Source organism: Staurois parvus, unplaced genomic scaffold, assembly GCF_062004578.1.
Source record: "Staurois parvus isolate SC_StPar_1 unplaced genomic scaffold, SC_StPar_1.0 ptg003134l, whole genome shotgun sequence".
In the NCBI taxonomy this organism is placed as follows: Eukaryota; Metazoa; Chordata; class Amphibia; order Anura; family Ranidae; genus Staurois; species Staurois parvus.
The window spans coordinates 116750-139791 of NW_028320930.1; the positions used below are offsets into that span (position 1 = coordinate 116750).

Genomic DNA, 23042 nt, shown 5'->3' on the forward strand with positions numbered 1-23042 from the left:
GAGGTTGTTAGGGGTTCCATGGAGACCTCGAGTTCCTCCGGAGGTTGTTCGGGGTTCCATGGAGACCTCGAGTTCCTCCAGAGGTTGTTAGGGGTTCCATGGAGACCTCGAGTTCCTCCAGAGGTTGTTAGGGGTTCCATGGAGACCTCGAGTTCCTCCGGAGGTTGTTAGGGGTTCCATGGAGACCTCGAGTTCCTCCGGAGGTTGTTAGGGGTTCCATGGAGACCTCGAGTTACTCTGGAGGTTGTTATGGGTTCCATGGAGACCTCGAGTTCCTCCGGAGGTTGTTAGGGGTTCCATGGAGACCTCGAGTTCCTCCGGAGGTTGTTAGGGGTTCCATGGAGACCTCGAGTTACTCTGGAGGTTGTTATGGGTTCCATGGAGACCTCGAGTTCCTCCGGAGGTTGTTAGGGCTTCCATGAACAAGGAGTAATTGCCGCCAATGGAAAAGCTGGACAATCTGAACAACTCAGCAACACCTGAAGCAACAGATGATATTTTTCTCTGTTTGGCGATTACAAACCCTCCAAAACGCCTGGAAATGTATGAAATCGCACAGAAAGAAGCAAAAATTGGGCAAAAAGAAGTGTTTAAAAACCCAACCCTGAAGTTTGCTACACTGAATATGAATGCAGCCTAGGAGGGGATCCTTCCACTGATCTCCAATGGGGGGCGCACTCCTCCCCTTGGCCATCACATGAACACAGTGTGCAGTAGTAGCAGTCATCATTCGGGGTTCCCGGAGATCATGTGAGGGGATCCTCCATATTAGGAAGGTTGGGGAAGCCTGCTCTGGATCACACAGAGCCTCACATCAGCCAGTATGAAAGCCTGCCTGTAATGCCACAAAAAGGCCAGCAGATGGCAGCAAAGCCACATGGATATTTCCCAGCCGTTTCCTCCACCCATACATACTCATATAATGGACTACAAGTCCCAGCAAGTCTCCGCCAGACACTACGGGACAAACGTTCACTGCGCAGGTGTCTTCCAGGCTCACTGCTGTATAAACACGCCCCTATATCTCGGTTACAGTAATTCCACAATTCAAAGTTTTTGTCAGAAAAATAAAATCTCTGCGGTACAGACGTCATTCCTGTGTTCCTGTGAGCACCCGACGTCCTGTAGTGAGCTGACAACACTGCCTCTGCCGCACTGAAACCACAAGCAGTGTTGTCACCAGTGCTCCCATGATGGACTACAGAACACCTCCCCCTCCTCATCTACAGAACATATAGTGGAGGTGTTCTGTAGTCCAGGATGGGAGAACTGGGCGGGGCTGACAATGCTGCCTCTGCTGCACTAAAACCACAAGCAGTGTTGTCACCCCCGCCCAGTGCTCCCATGATGGACTACAGAACACCTCCCCCTCATCTACAGAACATATAGTGGAGGTGTTCTGTAGTCCAGGATGGGAGAACTGGGCGGGGCTGACAACGCTGCCTCTGCTGCACTAAAACCACAAGTAGTGTTGTCACCCCCGCCCAGTGCTCCCCTGATGGACTACAGAACACCTCCCCCTCATCATCTACAGAACATATAGTGGAGGTGTTCTGTAGTCCAGGATGGGAGAACTGGGCGGGGCTGACAACGCTGCCTCTGCTGCACTAAAACCACAAGTAGTGTTGTCACCCCCGCCCAGTGCTCCCATGATGGACTACAGAACACCTCCCCCTCATCATCTACAGAACATATAGTGGAGGTGTTCTGTAGTCCAGGATGGGAGAACTGGGCGGGGCTGACAACGCTGCCTCTGCTGCACTAAAACCACAAGTAGTGTTGTCAGCCCCGCCCAGTTATCCCATGCTGCACTACAGAACACCTCCACTATAGGTTATGTAGATCATGAGGGGGAGGTGTTCTGTAGTCCAGCAGATGACAACTTATCTGACCAATTAGATGAACGTCATGCCTCACTGCTGATCTTTTTGTTCTGTAAAGAAACATGCCCACCCCGTCCTTTTTCCCATGGGAAATGCATGCCATGAGCAAAGACCAAAGACGTTTCCTTCTGACCCTACAAAGGTTCACCCCCCCCCCCAACCCCCCACCAGACTGGCACAGTCCCGCGTTATTGCGCAGTTACAGTCAGTTTGTATCACATTCGATAAGGACGCAGTAACAGGATATTTCCAGAACTCTAGGAACATGTCAAATTTTGACAAAACGCGTAGGGAAGGGGCCCGGACGCTGTGACGTCATCACGCATACTGGCAATGCTGTGTGGAATTTCTACAAGCTGTACAGACGTATGCTTTCTGGTCTTATGCAAGTCTACATGAGCGCTTCCTTTTAAAAATCCTTAACCTGCGGAATGACTCCTCTGCTCTTTGGGCCTGTACCATATGATTGCAGTGTTGATCCATTAACCCTTGGAGGCCTGGGAGAGATCGAGCCAGAGGAGTGGTGACACCTGCATATCATGACCTCTCTTTGTATGGGGGGGGGGCATGGTTTTCTGCTAAGTGCATTGTCCTTGGGACCTTTCCTCACAGGGTGCTGGGAGGACCATCTTCCAGCCTAGTGGGACCTTACAGTTACATAGTTAGTCTGGCTGAAAAAAGACAAAAGTCCATCCAGTTCCACCATTAAAGTTCTAATCCTCCACCCACAGCTGATCCAGAGGAAGGCAAAAACCCAGCAAAGCACGATCCAATCTCCTCCTGCAGGGGAAACATTCCTTCCTGACCCCCCGAGAGGCAATCGGATATTCCCGGGATCAATAATCGGATATTCCCGGGATCAATAATCGGATATTCCCGGGATCAATAATCGGATATTCCCGGGATCAATAATCGGATATTCCCGGGATCAACGTTCCCTATAAATGTTATATCCAGTTATATTCAAGAAAGGATCCAGGAATTCTGTAAAGCCGGGACCAGTTCCTTAATATGTACCTTCTATCCTGCTGTAGGACCTTCGGACACGTGCTGTGCAGATACCGGATCTACATGTACACGCAGGGCCAGGTAATATCGCAGATCTCCCTACTGGATTTATACAGTGCAGGAAATGTGTATTTATCCCCCCCGATGGTGAATGTTCGCCCCTCACACAGAAACGATCGGTCTAAAAATTGAATGTTCGCCCCTCACACAGAAATGATCGGTCTAACAATGGAATGTTCGCCCCTCACACAGAAACGATCGGTCTAACAATGGAATGTTGGCCCCTCACACAGAAACGATCGGTCTAACAATGGAATGTTCGCCCCTCACACAGAAACGATCGGTCTAACAATGGAATGTTCGCCCCTCACACAGAAATGATCGGTCTAACAATGGAATGTTCGCCCCTCACACAGAAATGATCGGTCTAACAATGGAATGTTCGCCCCTCACACAGAAACGATCGGTCTAACAATGGAATGTTCTCCCCTCACACAGAAATGATCGGTCTAACAATGGAATGTTCGCCCCTCACACAGAAATGATCGGTCTAACAATGGAATGTTCGCCCCTCACACAGAAATGATCGGTCTAACAATGGAATGTTCGGTGTAACACTGAGAGACAGAATACAACAACAAATTCAGCAGAAATGCGTCTAACAAATGATGACGGATCTGCATGTTCATGAGGAGAAGAAGGATTTGATCACCTATCATTCAGCAGGATTTCTGGCTCCCAGGTGTCTCTCATACAGGTAACAAGCTGAGATTAGAAGCAGTCTCTTAAAGGGAGTGCTGCTAATCTCATTGTGTTACCTGTATAAAAGACACCTGTCCACAGGAGCAATCAAACCATCAGATTCCAAACTCTCCACCATGGCAAAGACCAAAGAGCTGTCCAAGGATGTCAGGGACAAGATGGTAGACCTACACAAGGCTGGACTGGGCTACCAAACTATGGCCAAGCAGCTTGGTGAGAAGGTGACAACAGTTGGTGCAATCATTCACAAATGGAAGAAACACAAAACAAGTGTCAGTCTCCCTAGGTCTGGTGCACCATGCAAGATCTCACCTCGTGGAGTGTCAATGATCATGAGAACAGTGAGGAATCATCCCAGAACTACACGTGAGGATCTTGTCAATGATCTCCAGGCAGCTGGGACCACAGTCACCAAGAAAACAATTGGTAACACACTACGCCGACAAGGACTGAAATCCTGCAGTGCCCGCACGGTCCCTCTGCTCAAGAAAGCCCATGTCCAGGCCCGTCTGAAGTCTGCCACTGAACATCTGAATGATGCCGAGGAGGACTGGTGGGAAGTGTTGTGGTCAGAGGAGACCAAAATCCAGCTCTTTGGCATCAACTCAACTCGCCGTGTTTGGAGGAGGAGGAATGCTGCCTATGACCCCAAGAACACCATCCCAACTGTGAAACATGGTGGTGGAAACATTCTGCTTTGGGGGTGTTTTTCTGCTAAGGGGACAGGCCAACTGCACCGCATCAAAGGGACGATGGACGGGGCAATGTACCCTCAAATCTTGGGTGAGAACCTTCTTTCCTCAGCCAGGGCATTGAAAATGGGTGGTGGATGGGTGTTCCAACATGACAATGACCCAAAACACACGGCCAAGGCAACAAAGGAGCGGCTCCAGAAGAAGCACATTAAGGTCCTGGAGTGGCCTAGCCAGTCTCCACACCTTCATCCGATGGAAAATCTGTGGAGGAGCTGAAAGTTCGAGTTGCCAAACGTCAGCCACCAAACCTTAATGACTTGGAGAGGATCTGCCAAGAGGAGTGGGCCAAAATCCCTCCTGAGATGTGTGCGAACCTGGGGGCCAACTCCAGGGAACGTCTGACCTCTGTGATGGCCAACAAGGGATTGGCCACCAAGTACTAAGTCATGTTTTGTGAAGGGGATCAAATCCTTCTTTCCCTCATGAACATGCAGATCAGTCATCATTTCTTAGACGCATTTCTGCTGAATTTGTTGTTGTATTCTGTCTCTCAGTGTTACACCGAACATTCCATTGTTAGACCGATCGTTTGTGTGAGGGGCGAACATTCCATTGTTAGACCGATCGTTTCTGTGTGAGGGGCGAACATTCCATTGTTAGACCGATCGTTTCTGTGTGAGGGGCGAACATTCCATTGTTAGACCGATCGTTTCTGTGTGAGGGGCGAACATTCCATTGTTAGACCGATCGTTTCTGTGTGAGGGGCGAACATTCCATTGTTAGACCGATCGTTTCTGTGTGAGGGGCGAACATTCCATTGTTAGACCGATCGTTTCTGTGTGAGGGGCGAACATTCCATTGTTAGACCGATCGTTTCTGTGTGAGGGGCGAACATTCCATTGTTAGACCGATTGTTTCTGTGTGAGGGGCGAACATTCCATTGTTAGACCGATCGTTTCTGTGTGAGGGGCGAACATTCCATTGTTAGACCGATCATTTCTGTGTGAGGGGCGAACATTCCATTGTTAGACCAATCGTTTCTGTGTGAGGGGCGAACATTCCATTGTTAGACCGATCATTTCTGTGTGAGGGGCGAACATTCCATTGTTAGACCGATCGTTTCTGTGTGAGGGGCGAACATTCACCATCAGGGGGGGCAAATACGCATTTCCTGCACTGTATGCGCACACGTCGCTCTCGGTAATATCGCAGATTTTCGGACAGGATCTATAAATGAAGTTTTCCTAGCGCTGCTTCTGTGTATTTTCTAGTCACGTGATGACGTCGCTCACCTCTTCTTAGTCTCCTGGGGCTCTATGGCCTTGTTCAGCATCTCCTTGTAGATGGGCGACTTCAGGTAGCGAGCGTAGGAATCCTACCAGGAGACAGGAGAAAATGGTAAAATATGCGCAGGGGGCGGAGCAGACACGCCCACTACCACAGAAGAGCGGCAAACCTTTTTCATCAGCATGTAGATGTGGGTCTGGGCGGCGTCCAGCACGTAGCGATGGGGGTGCTTCAGGCCTTTCACCGTGATGTCCATCGTCTTACCGTCTATGTTAATCCACCGCCGAGCGCCCGGCGCCAGGAATAGCCTGTGATGGGTGAGAGCGACCAATCAGCTGCCACCGATGTCTCGCCATCCTCATCCTCTCATATCATTCATAAAGCCAAAGCCCGGCTCACATACATCACATGACATGCCAACCCGCAGCCTTCTCAATGGATCACATATGTGGGGGTCGGCCGCAGCGCATTTTGATGACTTTGAGCCCAGTTCAGGGGTGATTCGCGATGACGTACACTTTGACATGTCACACCCGAGCCGCTGAACAGTGTCACACCCGAGCCGCTGAACAGTGTCACACCCGAGCCGCTGAACAGTGTCACACCCGAGCCGCTGAACAGTGTCACACCCGAGCCACTGAACAGTGTCACACCCGAGCCACTGAACAATGTCACACCCGAGCCGCTGAACAGTGTCACACCCGAGCCGCTGAACAATGTCACACCCGAGCCGCTGAACAGTGTCACACCCGAGCCGCTGAACAATGTCACACCCGAGCCGCTGAACAGTGTCACACCCGAGCCGCTGAACAGTGTCACACCCGAGCCGCTGAACAGTGTCACACCCGAGCCGCTGAACAGTGTCACACCCGAGCCGCTGAACAATGTCCCACCCGAGCCGCTGAACAATGTCACACCCCAGCCACTGAACAGTGTCACACCCCAGCCGCTGAACAATGTCACACCCGAGCCGCTGAACAATGTCACACCCCAGCCGCTGAACAATGTCACACCCGAGCCGCTGAACAATGTCACACCCGAGCCACTGAACAATGTCACACCCGAGCCACTGAACAGTGTCACACCCGAGCCACTGAACAATGTCACACCCCAGCCACTGAACAATGTCACACCCGAGCCGCTGAACAATGTCACACCCGAGCCGCTGAACAATGTCACACCCGAGCCGCTGAACAATGTCACACCCCAGCCACTGAACAATGTCACACCCGAGCCGCTGAACAATGTCACACCCCAGCCACTGAACAGTGTCACACCCGAGCCGCTGAACAATGTCACACCCGAGCCACTGAACAGTGTCACACCCGAGCCGCTGAACAATGTCACACCCGAGCCGCTGAACAGTGTCACACCCGAGCCGCTGAACAATGTCACACCCCAGCCGCTGAACAGTGTCACACCCCAGCCGCTGAACAGTGTCACACCCGAGCCACTGAACAATGTCACACCGGAGGGGGCAGAAAACCAGCCCGCACATACGTGAACCCAAGGGGTACAACTACTGCTAGGCTTTTGTTTTTGGTCACCTCGGATTTCCCCGCACTTGCTGTCCTATAGACACAGCAGGAAGTAATAACTAAACCTCTTCTTAGTGGTCACCTCAACAGGTGTCCCCATTGGAAGATTTCCCTACTATCCCCTTTCTGGTGACAACTGTAACTTCCCCCCGTGGGGACACAGCAGTAAAAACCTGACCGAGGGTCCAACCCTCCCCAGTCTGGACTTTAGAATTGGGATCAAAGGCAATACGTGAAATAAATCACTGCCATGGTGAATGCAATATTGACCCAACTAAGCCCAGCCCCCCACAGATTTGATTATTTGCCCCCCACCCCCCCAGTTGAGGTAATCAATACTTGATCAGGAGGTGAAGCAGGAACACGGCAGAGAGATTCAGATACACACTCCTCCATATGATACATACCTAATCAATGCTGGGATGACAGCCAATGGATCTCAGGAAGCGGCTATAAGGGGTCCTGAGGAGGGCCCAGAGGGGCCAGATGTGGGTGAGGAGGGTTCCTGCCTCAGCTGGGGTGGGGGTACTAGAGACTCGGCTGGGGCGGAGCAGAGAGGCTTGGCTGGGGCCCTAGAGACTCCGCTGGGGCAGATCATTAGAAACTCCACTGGGCCGGGGGCAGAGAGCCTCGGCTGGGGCCCTAGAGACTCCGCTGGGGTGGGGGCACTAGAGGCTCCGCTGGGGTGGGGGCACTAGAGGCTCCGCTGGGGCAGGGGCAGAGAGCCTTCGGCTGGGGCCCTAGAGACTCCGCTGGGGTGGGGGCACTAGAGGCTCCGCTGGGGTGGGGGCCCTAGAGACTCCGCTGGGGTGGGGGCCCTAGAGGCTCCGCTGGGGCAGATCATTAGAAACTCCACTGGGGCAGGGAGCCTCGGCTGGGGCAGTGCTACTAGAGACTCTGCTGGGGCGGGGCAGAGAGACTGGGGCGGGGGCAGAGAGACTGGGGCACTCTCAGAGTGGCTCAGTGAGCAAGGTAACCTCTGCAGAACTGTCTGATGTCTCTCTGTAGAGCACTCTATACCTTTCTCTTACCTCACATTCAGCTCTCACGCTGGGAAGGGCCATCACAATGATCGGAGTGCTGAGCACTGAAGGGCACCAAGAAAGGTGCTTAGGACCTTGTTGGACCCGAGCCCAATATTGTGTGATCGCTGATTGCCCAGCACTTCCTGATTACTGAGACCAGATGGGAGCAATGAGGACGGGAATGTGGGAAATTCTAGAAGTGATCTCAGGCCCTCCAACATCCAACCGCTCTGCTCCACTCACTTGTAGATCTCCTCCGCCTTCTCCTTCACCTTGGACTGGTCACCATATTTCAGGTCCTCACAGGCCTCCCAGAAGCTCATATTCTCACCTGGGGGGAAGAGACAAGTCACCTTCAGAGGTCAGAACCCCCAACCACCTCCCTCAATATACCCCCCTCAAACCTTCTTCCCCATTACACACCCCACAAACCATCCTCCTCAATACACCCCCCCAACCACCCCCTCAATATACCCCCATCAAACCTTCTTCCCCATTACACACCCCACAAACCATCCTCCTCAATACACCCCCCCAACCACCCCCCTCAATATACCCCCCTCAAACCATCTTCCCCATTACACACCCCACAAACCATCCTCCTCAATACACCCCCCCAACCACCCCCCTCAATATACCCCCATCAAACCTTCTTCCCCATTACACACCCCACAAACCATCCTCCTCAATACACCCCCCCAACCACCCCCCTCAATATACCCCCATCAAACCTTCTTCCCCATTACACACCCCACAAACCATCCTCCTCAATACACCCCCCCAACCACCCCCCTCAATATACCCCCCTCAAACCATCTTCCCCATTACACACCCCACAAACCATCCTCCTCAATACACCCCCCCAACCACCTCCCTCAATATACCCCCATCAAACCTTCTTCCCCATTACACACCCCACAAACCATCCTCCTCAATACACCCCCCCAACCACCCCCCTCAATATACCCCCCTCAAACCATCTTCCCCATTACACACCCCACAAACCATCCTCCTCAATACACCCCCCCAACCACCTCCCTCAATATACCCCCATCAAACCTTCTTCCCCATTACACACCCCACAAACCATCCTCCTCAATACACCCCCCCAACCACCCCCCTCAATATACCCCCCTCAAACCATCTTCCCCATTACACACCCCACAAACCATCCTCCTCAATACACCCCCCCAACCACCTCCCTCAATATACCCCCATCAAACCTTCTTCCCCATTACACACCCCACAAACCATCCTCCTCAATACACCCCCCCAACCACCCCCCTCAAACCATCTTCCCCATTACACACCCCACAAACCATCCTCCTCAATACACCCCCCCAACCACCCCCCTCAATATACCCCCATCAAACCTTCTTCCCCATTACACACCCCACAAACCATCCTCCTCAATACACCCCCCCAACCACCCCCCCCCTCAATATACCCCCCTCAAACCATCTTCCCCATTACACACCCCACAAACCATCCTCCTCAATACACCCCCCCAACCACCTCCCTCAATATACCCCCATCAAACCTTCTTCCCCATTACACACCCCACAAACCATCCTCCTCAATACACCCCCCCAACCACCCCCCCCCCCAATATACCCCCATCAAACCTTCTTCCCCATTACACACCCCACAAACCATCCTCCTCAATACACCCCCCCAACCACCCCCTCAATATATGCCTCCCCATTACACCCCCCTTCAATACACACCTCCTCAAACTAACCCCCCTATATACCCCCAAACCATTCCTCTCTGTACACCCCCTCACCCCCCTCAATACACGCCCTCAAAGTATTCAAGTATTCCTCTCAATACATCCCCCCAAACCACCCCCCCCCCTCAATATACCCCCCTCAAACCATCTTCCCCATTACACACCCCACAAACCATCCTCCTCAATACACCGCTCCTTAAACCATCCTCCCCAATACACCCCCCCCCCCCCCAAAAAATAAAAAAAAGATTTCCTCCCCCAATATAACCCCCCTTAATACACGCCTCTTCAAACCATCCCCCCAATGCCCCCCCTTAAAGTATTCCTCTCAATACACCCCCCCAAACCACATCTTCACCAACCATCTTCTATACCCCCCCTCCCCCAAAGCATTGCTCTCAATACAACCATTGCCCCCGTACAGTCCCCTTCAATATATCCCCCCAATATCTAGTCTGGGGTCCCCATACAAGTGAGGAGGATCGGGAGGCCCCCCCACCAGACAGTCCCGGGGGGGGGGGGGGGGACAGCTGGAAAGCCAATACTAAGAGGAAGCCAGAAATGACAATTGTGGAGAAGTGAGGTCATCGGTGTACCCCGTGTGTCATGTATGAAGGGGCTAGAAACATGTAGGGGTCATTCTGACGTATGGCAGCCCTTGCCGCCCTCTGAAAAGTGTCATGCAGTGGATCGTTTTTCAGAGGGTGACTAACAGTCGGTTCCTGGGCCGCGCCTCTCATTCGCTGGATTTCACTTCCTTCAATAATAATGGAGGCTATAGATACACATGGACTATGGATGGTAATGAGTCTGGAGTCTGCCATTTGGATTTACCCCCCCCCCCATCCATTGTGCCTCCCCCCATCCACTGTGCTTCCCCCCCCATCCAATGTGCCTCCCCCACCCATCCAATGTGCCTCCCCCCATCCATTGTGCCTCCCCCCATCCATTGTGCCTCCCCCCATCCATTGTGCCTCCCCCCATCCAATGTGCCTCCCCCAATCCAATGTGCCTCCCCCCATCCATTGTACCTCCCCCATCCAATGTGCCTCCCCCATCCAATGTGCCTCCCCCCATCCATTGTACCTCCCCCCCAATCCAATGTGCCTCCCCCCATCCATTGTGCCTCCCCCCATCCATTGTGCCTCCCCCCATCCATTGTGCCTCCCCCCATCCATTGTGCCTCCCCCCATCCAATGTGCCTCCCCCCATCCATTGTACCTCCCCCATCCAATGTGCCTCCTCCATCCAATGTGCCTCCCCCATCCAATGTGCCTCCCCCCATCCAATGTGCCTCCCCCCATCCAATGTGCCTCCCCCATCCATTGTGCCTCCCCCATCCAATGTGCCTCCCCCCATCCATTGTGCTTCCCCCCCAATCCAATGTGCTTCCCCCCCAATCCAATGTGCCTCCCCCCCATCCAGTGTGCCTCCCCCCCATCCAGTGTGCCTTCCCCCCCATCCCCACACTCACCGCTGAACTCCTTCTTCAAGAACTGCTGGAAGCTCTGCCGTCCTTTGGGGTCTCTGATCAGCTCACTGAAATTAAACGTCCATCGCTCCACCCGCAGCTTGGTGGGGACCTCCACCCTACAGGAGACAATGATGGAAGTCAAAGGTTTGGCCTCTGTTGGAGCAAACCCAAGTTCAGTACGTCTCCCCCTACAGCTGGCAGTCCTGGGGAGGGGGGGGCTCCACCAGTAATATGGGGTGGGGGCATCTGGATTCCTGAGAACAGAGATCCCATCTCTCTATAATGGACTGAAGAGCGATCAATAATCAGCAATCACCGGCCGGATGTAGAGGACACCCATCAAACAATGGCGGGCAGGTCAGTCATCCCATCACCAGGGTTGGGAGGACCCGGCACCACTCTGCTTGTTCCTCACAATTTTCATGTTTTTTTGTCTTTACCAAAATATTTAAAATACATTTAGAAATCGGTCGGTGTCGGTGCTGTCATGGAAATTTTGTATTGTTGGTCGAACTTTAAATGTGTCATGTATTCGTGTTATTCATATGTCTCTCGTGTGGCTTAATTAAAGCTCTGAAGGCTGCAATTGGGCCATGCCATGTACAATGTATGTATTACAGTACTCAGCTTGGTAATGGATGAGATGGCAGATCTGCGCTTATAGACCGGCGTGTATACCACCACGGCATTCCATGCGAATGCTGCTGTCAGTAGACCGTGGGCCTGTATCCACATATCAGCAGCATGGTACCACGTGGGCTTCATAACGCAATGCGCAAGCGGTGTGAACTCCACGTGTAGGCTTATGCATATCTTACAACCCATTACTAATCTGAACTGTATCTCGGATGGATGTGTTTTAATAAAGATCGTATCGGGCCCATCCAGGTACAGACTGATATTTTTAGGGAGTGCTTGTGCAGAGAATTTTACATACCAATAGAAGCTAGTAGGACAGGAAATATGACCTCAGATGGCTCATAGGGGGGAAGGGGAGGAAGTCTGCTGACCTCAGAAGACTCATGGGGGAGGACCAGTGATAGATAATAGCAAAGGCTATGCTCCAATTGGAATGTACATCTTCTGTATAGGCAATCCCCATTGCATTGTTCGGTGGGAGGGGTTTGACTTTATTCATGTGGGGGGCATGTGTGTATTTTTAATAAAAACAGAGAGCTGAGCCTAAAGCCGGCCCTTATGTGGATTGCAACCAGCCTTAGAGTGTCGTGTGATCATTCTAGGGTAACGGAGCTCCAATCACCCACAAATTCAACAGAACCAAAGTATTTGGATGGGCAGGAATCGTGTAGTTTGGCTGCAGTCGTGGTAAGCGAGATTCGCACAGCTTTATGGGGGATTTCTGCGCATCCAACTGCGAGTACTCACGGTAAGGAGAAATTCGTTAAAGCGAATTTCCAAGACAGTGCCTCCAGCAGGGGGCAGTGCATGGGGCATATTACTACCAGTATTGTCGGTGCCTCCAGCAGGGGGCAGTGCATGGGGCATCTTACCATTAGTAAATCTGTGCCTCCAGCAGGGGGCGGTACAGCAGGGCATCTTACCATTCATAAATCTGTGCCTCCAGTAGGGGGCAGTACCTGTACAGGGAGGAGATCAGGTGAATGTCTAGTGTCCAGGCAGTTATTGTACCCCATACAGCCCACTCACAGCTTGGCGTTCAGCTCCCAGAACATGGTGTCATCTGTGATCCAGGGGTTGCTGGGGAGGCAGCCGGACATGATGGGGTCATGGGTGAAGTATTGCTCGCAGTATTTCAGGATCCTGATGGGAGAACACAGAGAATCAGATATGGTGAAGATCCTACAGGGGGCGCTGCGCAGTGTGAGCCGGGAGGTGCCAGTGCTCCAGTGTGCAGTACATGCATCCCCCAGATCACCACGGATCAGTACATGCATCCCCCAGATCACCACGGATCAGTACATGCATCCCCCAGATCACCACGGATCAGTACATGCATCCCCCAGATCACCACGGATCAGTACATGCTTCCCCCAGATCACCACGGATCAGTACATGCATCCCCCAGATCACCACGGATCAGTACATGCTTCCCCCAGATCACCACGGATCAGTACATGCATCCCCCAGATCACCACGGATCAGTACATGCATCCCCCAGATCACCACGGATCAGTACATGCATCCCCCAGATCACCACGGATCAGTACATGCATCCCCCAGATCACCACGGATCAGTACATGCATCCCCCAGATCACCACGGATCAGTACATGCATCCCCCAGATCACCACGGATCAGTACATGCATCCCCCAGATCACCACGGATCAGTACATGCATCCCCCAGATCACCACGGATCAGTACATGCATCCCCCAGATCACCACGGATCAGTACATGCATCCCCCAGATCACCACGGATCAGTACATGCTTCCCCCAGATCACCACGGATCAGTACATGCATCCCCCAGATCACCACGGATCAGTACATGCTTCCCCCAGATCACCACGGATCAGTACATGCATCCCCCAGATCACCACGGATCAGTACATGCATCCCCCAGATCACCACGGATCAGTACATGCATCCCCCAGATCACCACGGATCAGTACATGCATCCCCCAGATCACCACGGATCAGTACATGCTTCCCCCAGATCACCACGGATCAGTACATGCATCCCCCAGATCACCACGGATCAGTACATGCATCCCCCAGATCACCACGGATCAGTACATGCATCCCCCAGATCACCACGGATCAGTACATGCATCCCCCAGATCACCACGGATCAGTACATGCTTCCCCCAGATCACCACGGATCAGTACATGCTTCCCCCAGATCACCACGGATCAGTACATGCATCCCCCAGATCACCACGGATCAGTACATGCATCCCCCAGATCACCACGGATCAGTACATGCATCCCCCAGATCACCACGGATCAGTACATGCATCCCCCAGATCACCACGGATCAGTACATGCATCCCCCAGATCACCACGGATCAGTACATGCTTCCCCCAGATCACCACGGATCAGTACATGCTTCCCCCAGATCACCACGGATCAGTACATGCATCCCCCAGATCACCACGGATCAACACATGCTTCCCCCAGATCACCACGGATCAGTACATGCTTCCCCCAGATCACCACGGATCAGTACATGCTTCCCCCAGATCACCACGGATCAGTACATGCATCCCCCAGATCACCACGGATCAACACATGCTTCCCCCAGATCACCACGGATCAGTACATGCTTCCCCCAGATCACCACGGATCTGGGGAGAGCGGACACACACAGAATCTGTACGACTCTTATATCTGGGACAACATTTCTTACCCATTGACAGACACGGAGGATTTCACTGTAGATCTCATCAGAGACTGTTGATAGTACATGATCTGCAGAGGAGGGGAGACATATTATGTACACGCATACACCCCTCCCTGTATATACGCCACGCCCCTCCCTGTATATACGCCACGCCCCTCCCTGTATACACACCACGCCCCTCCCTGTATACACGCCACACCCCTCCCTGTACACACGCCACACCCCTCCCTGTACACACGCCACACCCCTCCCTGTACATACCACACCCCTCCCTGTACATACCACACCCCTCCCTGTACATACCACACCCCTCCCTGTACATACCACACCCCTCCCTGTATATACCACACCCCTCCCTGTATATACCACACCCCTCCCTATAGATCAATAATGACACTTCTCTTCAATCAAAGCAGATCAGAAAGATTAATCATCAAATAACATTTTTTGCAATCGGCACAACACGATCCTACAGGGAATAGGAGGAGGATTTCCAGCCTGGGACCCTCAGAACGAAGAATATCCCCAACAGACATTCCATGCTTGTATCCCAAACACTTACAGTGCAGGAAATGTGTATTTGCCCCCCCTGATGCTGAATGTTCGCCCCTCACACAGAAATGATCGGTCTAACAATGGAATGTTCGCCCCTCACACAGAAACGATCGGTCTAACAATGGAATGTTCTCCCCTCACACAGAAATGATCGGTCTAACAATGGAATGTTCGCCCCTCACACAGAAATGATCGGTCTAACAATGGAATGTTCGCCCCTCACACAGAAATGATCGGTCTAACAATGGAATGTTCGGTGTAACACTGAGAGACAGAATACAACAACAAATTCAGCAGAAATGCGTCTAACAAATGATGACGGATCTGCATGTTCATGAGGAGAAGAAGGATTTGATCACCTATCATTCAGCAGGATTTCTGGCTCCCAGGTGTCTCTCATACAGGTAACAAGCTGAGATTAGAAGCAGTCTCTTAAAGGGAGTGCTGCTAATCTCATGGTGTTACCTGTATAAAAGACACCTGTCCACAGGAGCCATCAAACCATCAGATTCCAAACTCTCCACCATGGCAAAGACCAAAGAGCTGTCCAAGGATGTCAGGGACAAGATGGTAGACCTACACAAGGCTGGACTGGGCTACCAAACTATGGCCAAGCAGCTTGGTGAGAAGGTGACAACAGTTGGTGCAATCATTCACAAATGGAAGAAACACAAAACAAGTGTCAGTCTCCCTAGGTCTGGTGCACCATGCAAGATCTCACCTCGTGGAGTGTCAATGATCATGAGAACAGTGAGGAATCATCCCAGAACTACACGTGAGGATCTTGTCAATGATCTCCAGGCAGCTGGGACCACAGTCACCAAGAAAACAATTGGTAACACACTACGCCGACAAGGACTGAAATCCTGCAGTGCCCCCGCACAGTCCCTCTGCTGAAGAAAGCCCATGTCCAGGCCGTCTGAAGTCTGCCACTGAACATCTGAATGATGCAGAGGAGGACTGGTGGGAAGTGTTGTGGTCAGAGGAGACCAAAATCCAGCTCTTTGGCATCAGCGCAACTCGCCGTGTTTGGAGGAGGAGGAATGCTGCCTATGACCCCAAGAACACCATCCCAACTGTGAAACATGGTGGTGGAAACATTCTGCTTTGGGGGTGTTTTTCTGCAAAGGGGACAGGCCAACTGCACCACATCAAAGGGACGATGGACAGGGCAATGTACCATCAAATCTTGGGTGAGAACCTTCTTTCCTCAGCCAGGGCATTGAAAATGGGTGGTGGATGGGTGTTCCAGCATGACAATGACCCAAAACACAAGGCCAAGGCAACAAAGGAGCGGCTCAAGAAGAAGCACATTAAGGTCCTGGAGTGGCCTAGCCAGTCTCCACACCTTCATCCGATTGACAATCTGTGGAGGGAACTGAAAGTTCGAGTTGCCAAACGTCAGCCACCAAACCTTAATGACTTGGAGAGGATCTGCCAAGAGGAGTGGGCCAAAATCCCTCCTGAGATGTGTGCGAACCTGGGGGCCAACTCCAGGAAACGTCTGACCTCTGTGATGGCCAACAAGGGATTGGCCACCAAGTACTAAGTCATGTTTTGTGAAGGGGATCAAATCCTTCTTTCCCTCATGAACATGCAGATCCGTCATCATTTGTTAGACGCATTTCTGCTGAATTTGTTGTTGTATTCTGTCTCTCAGTGTTACACCGAACATTCCATTGTTAGACCGATCGTTTCTGTGTGAGGGGCGAACATTCCATTGTTAGACCGATCATTTCTGTGTGAGGGGCGAACATTCCATTGTTAGACCGATCATTTCTGTGTGAGGGGCGAACATTCCATTGTTAGACCGATCATTTCTGTGTGAGGGGCGAACATTCCATTGTTAGACCGATCATTTCTGTGTGAGGGGCGAACATTCCATTGTTAGACCGATCATTTCTGTGTGAGGGGCGAACATTCCATTGTTAGACCGATCATTTCTGTGTGAGGGGGAACATTCCATTGTTAGACCAATCATTTCTGTGTGAGGGGCGAACATTCCATTGTTAGACCGATCATTTCTGTGTGAGGGGCGAACATTCCATTGTTAGACCGATCATTTCTGTGTGAGGGGTGAACATTCCATTGTTAGACCGATCATTTCTGTGTGAGGGGGGAACATTCCATTGTTAGACCGATCATTTCTGTGTGAGGGGGAACATTCCATTGTTAGACCAATCATTTCTGTGTGAGGGGGGAACATTCCATTGTTAGACCGATCATTTCTGTGTGAGGGGGAACATTCCATTGTTAGACCGATCATTTCTGTGTGAGGGGCGAACATTCCTGTCTGTCTATCTGATGGTTTTCTATCCTTGTAAAACAGATAATTCCCTCTCCCTAAATCCGACATAATTATTTTCTTGCTATTTTATTTTCTTCCATTATATAAAATATAATAGTGACACCATGGAACAAAAATCTGAAACAAGTGAGAGATACAAACATAACAAACACGATATTATTAAAGGGGATGTGGGGGGTGAAGAGTTAATGGCGGATGGGATGGAGGGGGATGTGGGGGGTGAAGAGTTAATGGCGGATGGGATGGAGGGGGATGTGGGGGGTGAAGAGTTAATGGCGGATGGGATGGAGGGGGATGTGGGGGGTGAAGAGTTAATGGCGGATGGGATGGAGGGGGATGTGGGGGGTGAAGAGTTAATGGCGGATGGGATGGAGGGGGATGTGGGGGGTGAAGAGTTAATGGTGGATGGGATCCACCCACCCAGATATATATATATATAGAGGAAGGAGCGGCTCCATGAGGTGTGATGACTCCTGTTCCTGATACTCACCTCACGTCTGTAGAAATCCACCGTCTTCTTCTGTAAGACACAAAGAGAGGAGACAGCGTCAGGGGGGGCAGTGACCCCAATATCAGTATACCCCATCGGGGGGGGAGGGGACAGTGACCCCAATATCACTTAAATCTGTCAGGCGAGAACTACACTTCACCTGTCCGCCCCTCGCCTGCCTCCCTCTCCTGTCCGCCCCTCGCCTGCCTCCCTCTCCTGTCCGCCCCTCGCCTGCCTCCCTCTCCTGTCCGCCCCTCGCCTGCCTCCCTCTCCTGTCCGCCCCTCGCCTGCCTCCCTCTCCTGTCCGCCCCTCGCCTGCCTCCCTCTCCTGTCTGCCCCTCCCCTGTCCGCCCCTCCCCTGCCTCCCTCTCCTGTCTGTTCCTCGCCTGCCTCCCTCTCCTGTCCGCCCCTCCCCTGCCTCCCTCTCCTGTCCGCCCCTCGCCTGCCTCCCTCTCCTGTCTGCCCCTCCCCTGTCCGCCCCTCCCCTGCCTCCCTCTCCTGTCTGCCCCTCCCCTGTCCGCCCCTCCCCTGCCTCCCTCTCCTGTCTGCCCCTCCCCTGTCCGCCCCTCCCCTGCCTCCCTCTCCTGTCTGCCCCTCGCCTGCCTCCCTCTCCTGTCTGCCCCTCCCCTGTCCGCCCCTCCCCTGCCTCCCTCTCCTGTCTGCCCCTCCCCTGTCCGCCCCTCCCCTGCCTCCCTCTCCTGTCTGCCCCTCGCCTGCCTCCCTCTCCTGTCTGCCCCTCCCCTGTCCGCCCCTCCCCTGCCTCCCTCTCCTGTCTGCCCCTCCCCTGTCCGCCCCTCCCCTGCCTCCCTCTCCTGTCTGCCCCTCGCCTGCCTCCCTCTCCTGTCCGCCCCTCCCCTGCCTCCCTCTCCTGTCTGCCCCTCCCCTGTCCGCCCCTCCCCTGCCTCCCTCTCCTGTCCGCCCCTCCCCTGCCTCCCTTTCCTGTCCGCCCCTCGCCTGCCTCCCTCTCCTGTCCGCCCCTCGCCTGCCTCCCTCTCCTGTCCGCCCCTCGCCTGCCTCCCTCTCCTGTCCGCCCCTCGCCTGCCTCCCTCTCCTGTCCGCCCCTCGCCTGCCTCCCTCTCCTGTCCGCCCCTCGCCTGCCTCCCTCTCCTGTCCGCCCCTCTCCTGTCCGCCCCTCCCCTGCCTCCCTTTCCTGTCCGCCCCTCTCCTGTCCGCCCCTCCCCTGCCTCCCTCTCCTGTCCGCCCCTCGCCTGCCTCCCTCTCCTGTCCGCCCCTCGCCTGCCTCCCTCTCCTGTCCGCCCCTCGCCTGCCTCCCTCTCCTGTCCGCCCCTCTCCTGTCCGCCCCTCCCCTGCCTCCCTTTCCTGTCCGCCCCTCTCCTGTCCGCCCCTCCCCTGCCTCCCTTTCCTGTCCGCCCCTCTCCTGTCCGCCCCTCTCCTTACTCTGAAATATAAACAAGGCAGTGCCTGTGTGATAAAATTTCCATTTCAGCATGTGGGCAGCTGTCAGTTTTGGGGTGCGGGGAGGGGCATGAAGCGTCTCTCAGTTTATCTTAAAGCTCTTTTTTGGCAAACTTTATTTGAAGTGCACAAAGTGACACTACATTCATGTCCATGCGCATTCCTCGATAAAGGGGGGTCTCTGACGCAGACTGGGACGTAGGCGGGGACTGGGACGCAGACTAGGACTGGGACATAGATTGGGACGCAGACGGGGACTGGGACGCAGACGGGGATGCAGACGGGGACGCAGACGGGGACTGGGATGCAGACGGGGACTGGGATGCAGACGGGGACGCAGACGGGGATGCAGACGGGGACTGGGACGCAGACGGGGACGCAGACGGGGACTGGGGCGCAGACGGGGACGCAGACGGGGACTGGGATGCAGACAGGGATGCAGACGGGGACGCAGACGGGGACTGGGACATAGATTGGGATTGGGACGCAGACGGGGACGCAGACGGGGACTGGGATGCAGACAGGGATGCAGACGGGGACGCAGACGGGGACTGGGACATAGATTGGGATTGGGACGCAGACGGGGACGCAGACGGGGACGCAGACGGGGACTGGGGCGCAGACGGGGACGCAGACGGGGACTGGGGCGCAGACGGGGACTGGGGTGCAGATTGTGACAGCGGGATTTCAATCCATTCAATAAATTGTATTGCCACTGCCAATGTATGGGGGGAACTCTGGAGGCGGACAGCACTGGCGGGTGGTAGATTGCTCAGCGCCCCCCTCTGGTAGAGGACAGAACAGCAGCCGGGGAAGGCTCCCCACTTCATCTACAGCTGCTGCCTGGGCCGGAGTTGGGCTTTAATGTGGACAGAACCGACAGCCGCCTCTTCCCGGATCCATAGACAGTGAGGCTGGGCCCCTCCGGGGACACACAATTACATCTGCTGTGTATGGTGGTGTGTACGCCGAGGGATGACTATTGGAGGAGAATGAGAGAGCGGCTTGCCGGGGCAGAACATGGAATGGTCCTTCAAAGAAGAAAAGTCCTGATCATCCGACACCCATCACCACATTCCCCGACATAAGAGACCAAAGAGGGATCTGTGGAGAGAGGAGAGGAAGAAACGTCACTACAGAACACCAACTACACCATCAGCAACAGTCTTTCATACTGCACCCTCCCCGTGAGGGGGACTACAAATCTCCTCCACCCGAGGGGGACTACAAATCTCCACCCGAGGGGGGACTACAAGTCTCCTCCACCCGAGGGGGGCTACAAATCTCCTCCACCCGATGGGGGACTACAAGTCTCCTTCACCCGATGGGGGACTACAAGTCTCCTTCACCCGATGGGGGACTACAAGTCTCCTTCACCCGAGGGGGGCTACAAGTCTCCTTCACCCGAGGGGGGCTACAAGTCTCCTTCACCCGGGGGGGGGGGGGGGGGGACTACAAGTCTCCTCCCCCTATATATACACAGTACTGTATATATTTTTTATTTCTTCATCCAGAGAAGATTGTGAAGACAAATCACATAGTTTCTCTATATAGGATGATCTCCTGAGTTCTAGGGACCAATATTCTGCAGGGAACATGTCGGGGTAACAGGGAACCTTCCTCAGGCGGCACTTTCTTTGTTCCCCCCAATGTCTCCAATTTACATTTTGTTTTTACTTTTCCAACTTTGAACATGTAACAAAGTCCAGTGACACCATAAAGGAATGGTCTCTCTCACAAGGAAAGTCCAGTGACACCATAAAGGAATGGTCTCTCTCACAAGGAAAGTCCAGTGACACCATAAAGGAATGGTCTCTCTTGCTCCATCCCGGTGAAGCTCGGCTCTGATTTGACTGCTGCCCCCCTCCCACGGCGCTCATATCATTACAGGAGCCTGCTCCTTGGTGACGCAATCTGGAAATGGCGCTGGATCTTATAGCTCCCCCTGCAGTCTGCGTCAGTATGGCTGCACAGGAGATGAGTCAGTGGAACTCATCTCCGCTTGTCTTCCCGAGACCCCCTCCTTGGCCTTATTACACGCACAGCGTTGCTATGGCAACCAATCCCACCAGACCCCTCTAATCTCTCATCTCCGACTCGTTCGAGGGCTTCAATGAGAAGTTCATCAGAGATCCTTCATTGCATCTGAGCGCCGCGTCCGTCACCCTAACCAAGCATGGCCGTGTCACTCAGCCCCGCAGGACCGCCGCGTCACTCAGCCCCGCAGGACCGCCGCGTCACTCAGCCCCGCAGGACCGCCGCGTCACTCAGCCCCGCAGGACCGCCGCGTCACTCAGCCCCGCAGGACCGCCGAGTCACTCAGCCCCGCAGGACCGCCGAGTCACTCAGCCCCGCAGGACCGCCGAGTCACTCAGCCCCGCAGGACCGCCGAGTCACTCAGCCCCGCAGGACCGCCGCGTCACTCAGCCCCGCAGGACCGCCGCGTCACTCAGCCCCGCAGGACCGCCGAGTCACTCAGCCCCGCAGGACCGCCGAGTCACTCAGCCCCGCAGGACCGCCGAGTCACTCAGCCCCGCAGGACCGCCGAGTCACTCAGCCCCGCAGGACCGCCGAGTCACTCAGCCCCGCAGGACCGCCGAGTCACTCAGCCCCGCAGGACCGCCGAGTCACTCAGCCCCGCAGGACCGCCGCGTCACTCAGCCCCGCAGGACCGCCGCGTCACTCAGCCCCGCAGGACCGCCGCGTCACTCAGCCCCGCAGGACCGCCGCGTCACTCAGCCCCGCAGGACCGCCGCGTCACTCAGCCCCGCAGGACCGCCGCGTCACTCAGCCCCGCAGGACCGCCGCGTCACTCAGCCCCGCAGGACCGCCGCGTCACTCAGCCCCGCAGGACCGCCGAGTCACTCAGCCCCGCAGGACCGCCGTGTCACTCAGCCCCGCAGGACCGCCGAGTCACTCAGCCCCGCAGGACCGCCGTGTCATTCAGCCCCGCAGGACCGCCGTGTCATTCAGCCCCGCAGGACCGCCATGTCATTCAGCCCCGCAGGACCGCCGTGTCATTCAGCCCCGCAGGACAGCCATGTCATTCAGCCCCGCAGGACCGCCGTGTCATTCAGCCCCGCAGGACCGTGTCAATCCAACCACAAATGGCGCAGAGCAGTCTGACCTTAACCCTTTCACCTCTATGGCAGCAAACGTGCCAATTGCGGATTTGCGTCACCTTATTCCAATGCCCCAAATTTCCCTTTGGTAGTAAAATCCTCAGTATGGAAAGAGTACCCGCTGTGACATCACCCCCCCGTGACATCATCTGCCTCGTGGCATCACCCCGCGACATCCCCTGCCTCGTGGCATCACCCCCCCTGACATCACCCCCCCTGACATCACCCGCCTCGTGGCATCACCCCGTGACATCACCTGCCTGGTGACGCCATCGCAGCTCTCTGTACACCCCACAGTGCCTGGACCAGGCTTTAGGTTGCCATCCCAGAGTCTCACCTGGTTACCTTGACAACGTTGGGGTCATTGGCCCGGTCCATCCCATAATCCAACACGTCCAGCATCCCCGGCTGGAAGAAAAGGGG

The 23042-nt window shown here is 54.3% G+C and overlaps 1 protein-coding gene across 2 annotated transcripts in view; it reads right to left on the reverse strand.

The window, feature by feature from the left end:
* Positions 1–23042, reverse strand: part of RGS9 (regulator of G protein signaling 9) — a 74319-nt gene that overhangs the window by 15122 nt on the left and 36155 nt on the right. For both annotated transcript variants that reach the window (XM_089667260.1, XM_089667259.1), the window contains exons 9-16: positions 22965–23027; positions 18082–18111; positions 14735–14796; positions 13073–13186; positions 11405–11520; positions 8442–8529; positions 5805–5943; positions 5641–5723 (exon numbers count right to left, since the gene is read on the reverse strand). In XM_089667260.1, coding sequence (XP_089523386.1) covers positions 5641–5723; positions 5805–5943; positions 8442–8529; positions 11405–11520; positions 13073–13186; positions 14735–14796; positions 18082–18111; positions 22965–23027 — 695 coding nt within the window. The remainder of the gene's footprint in view (positions 1–5640; positions 5724–5804; positions 5944–8441; positions 8530–11404; positions 11521–13072; positions 13187–14734; positions 14797–18081; positions 18112–22964; positions 23028–23042) is intronic.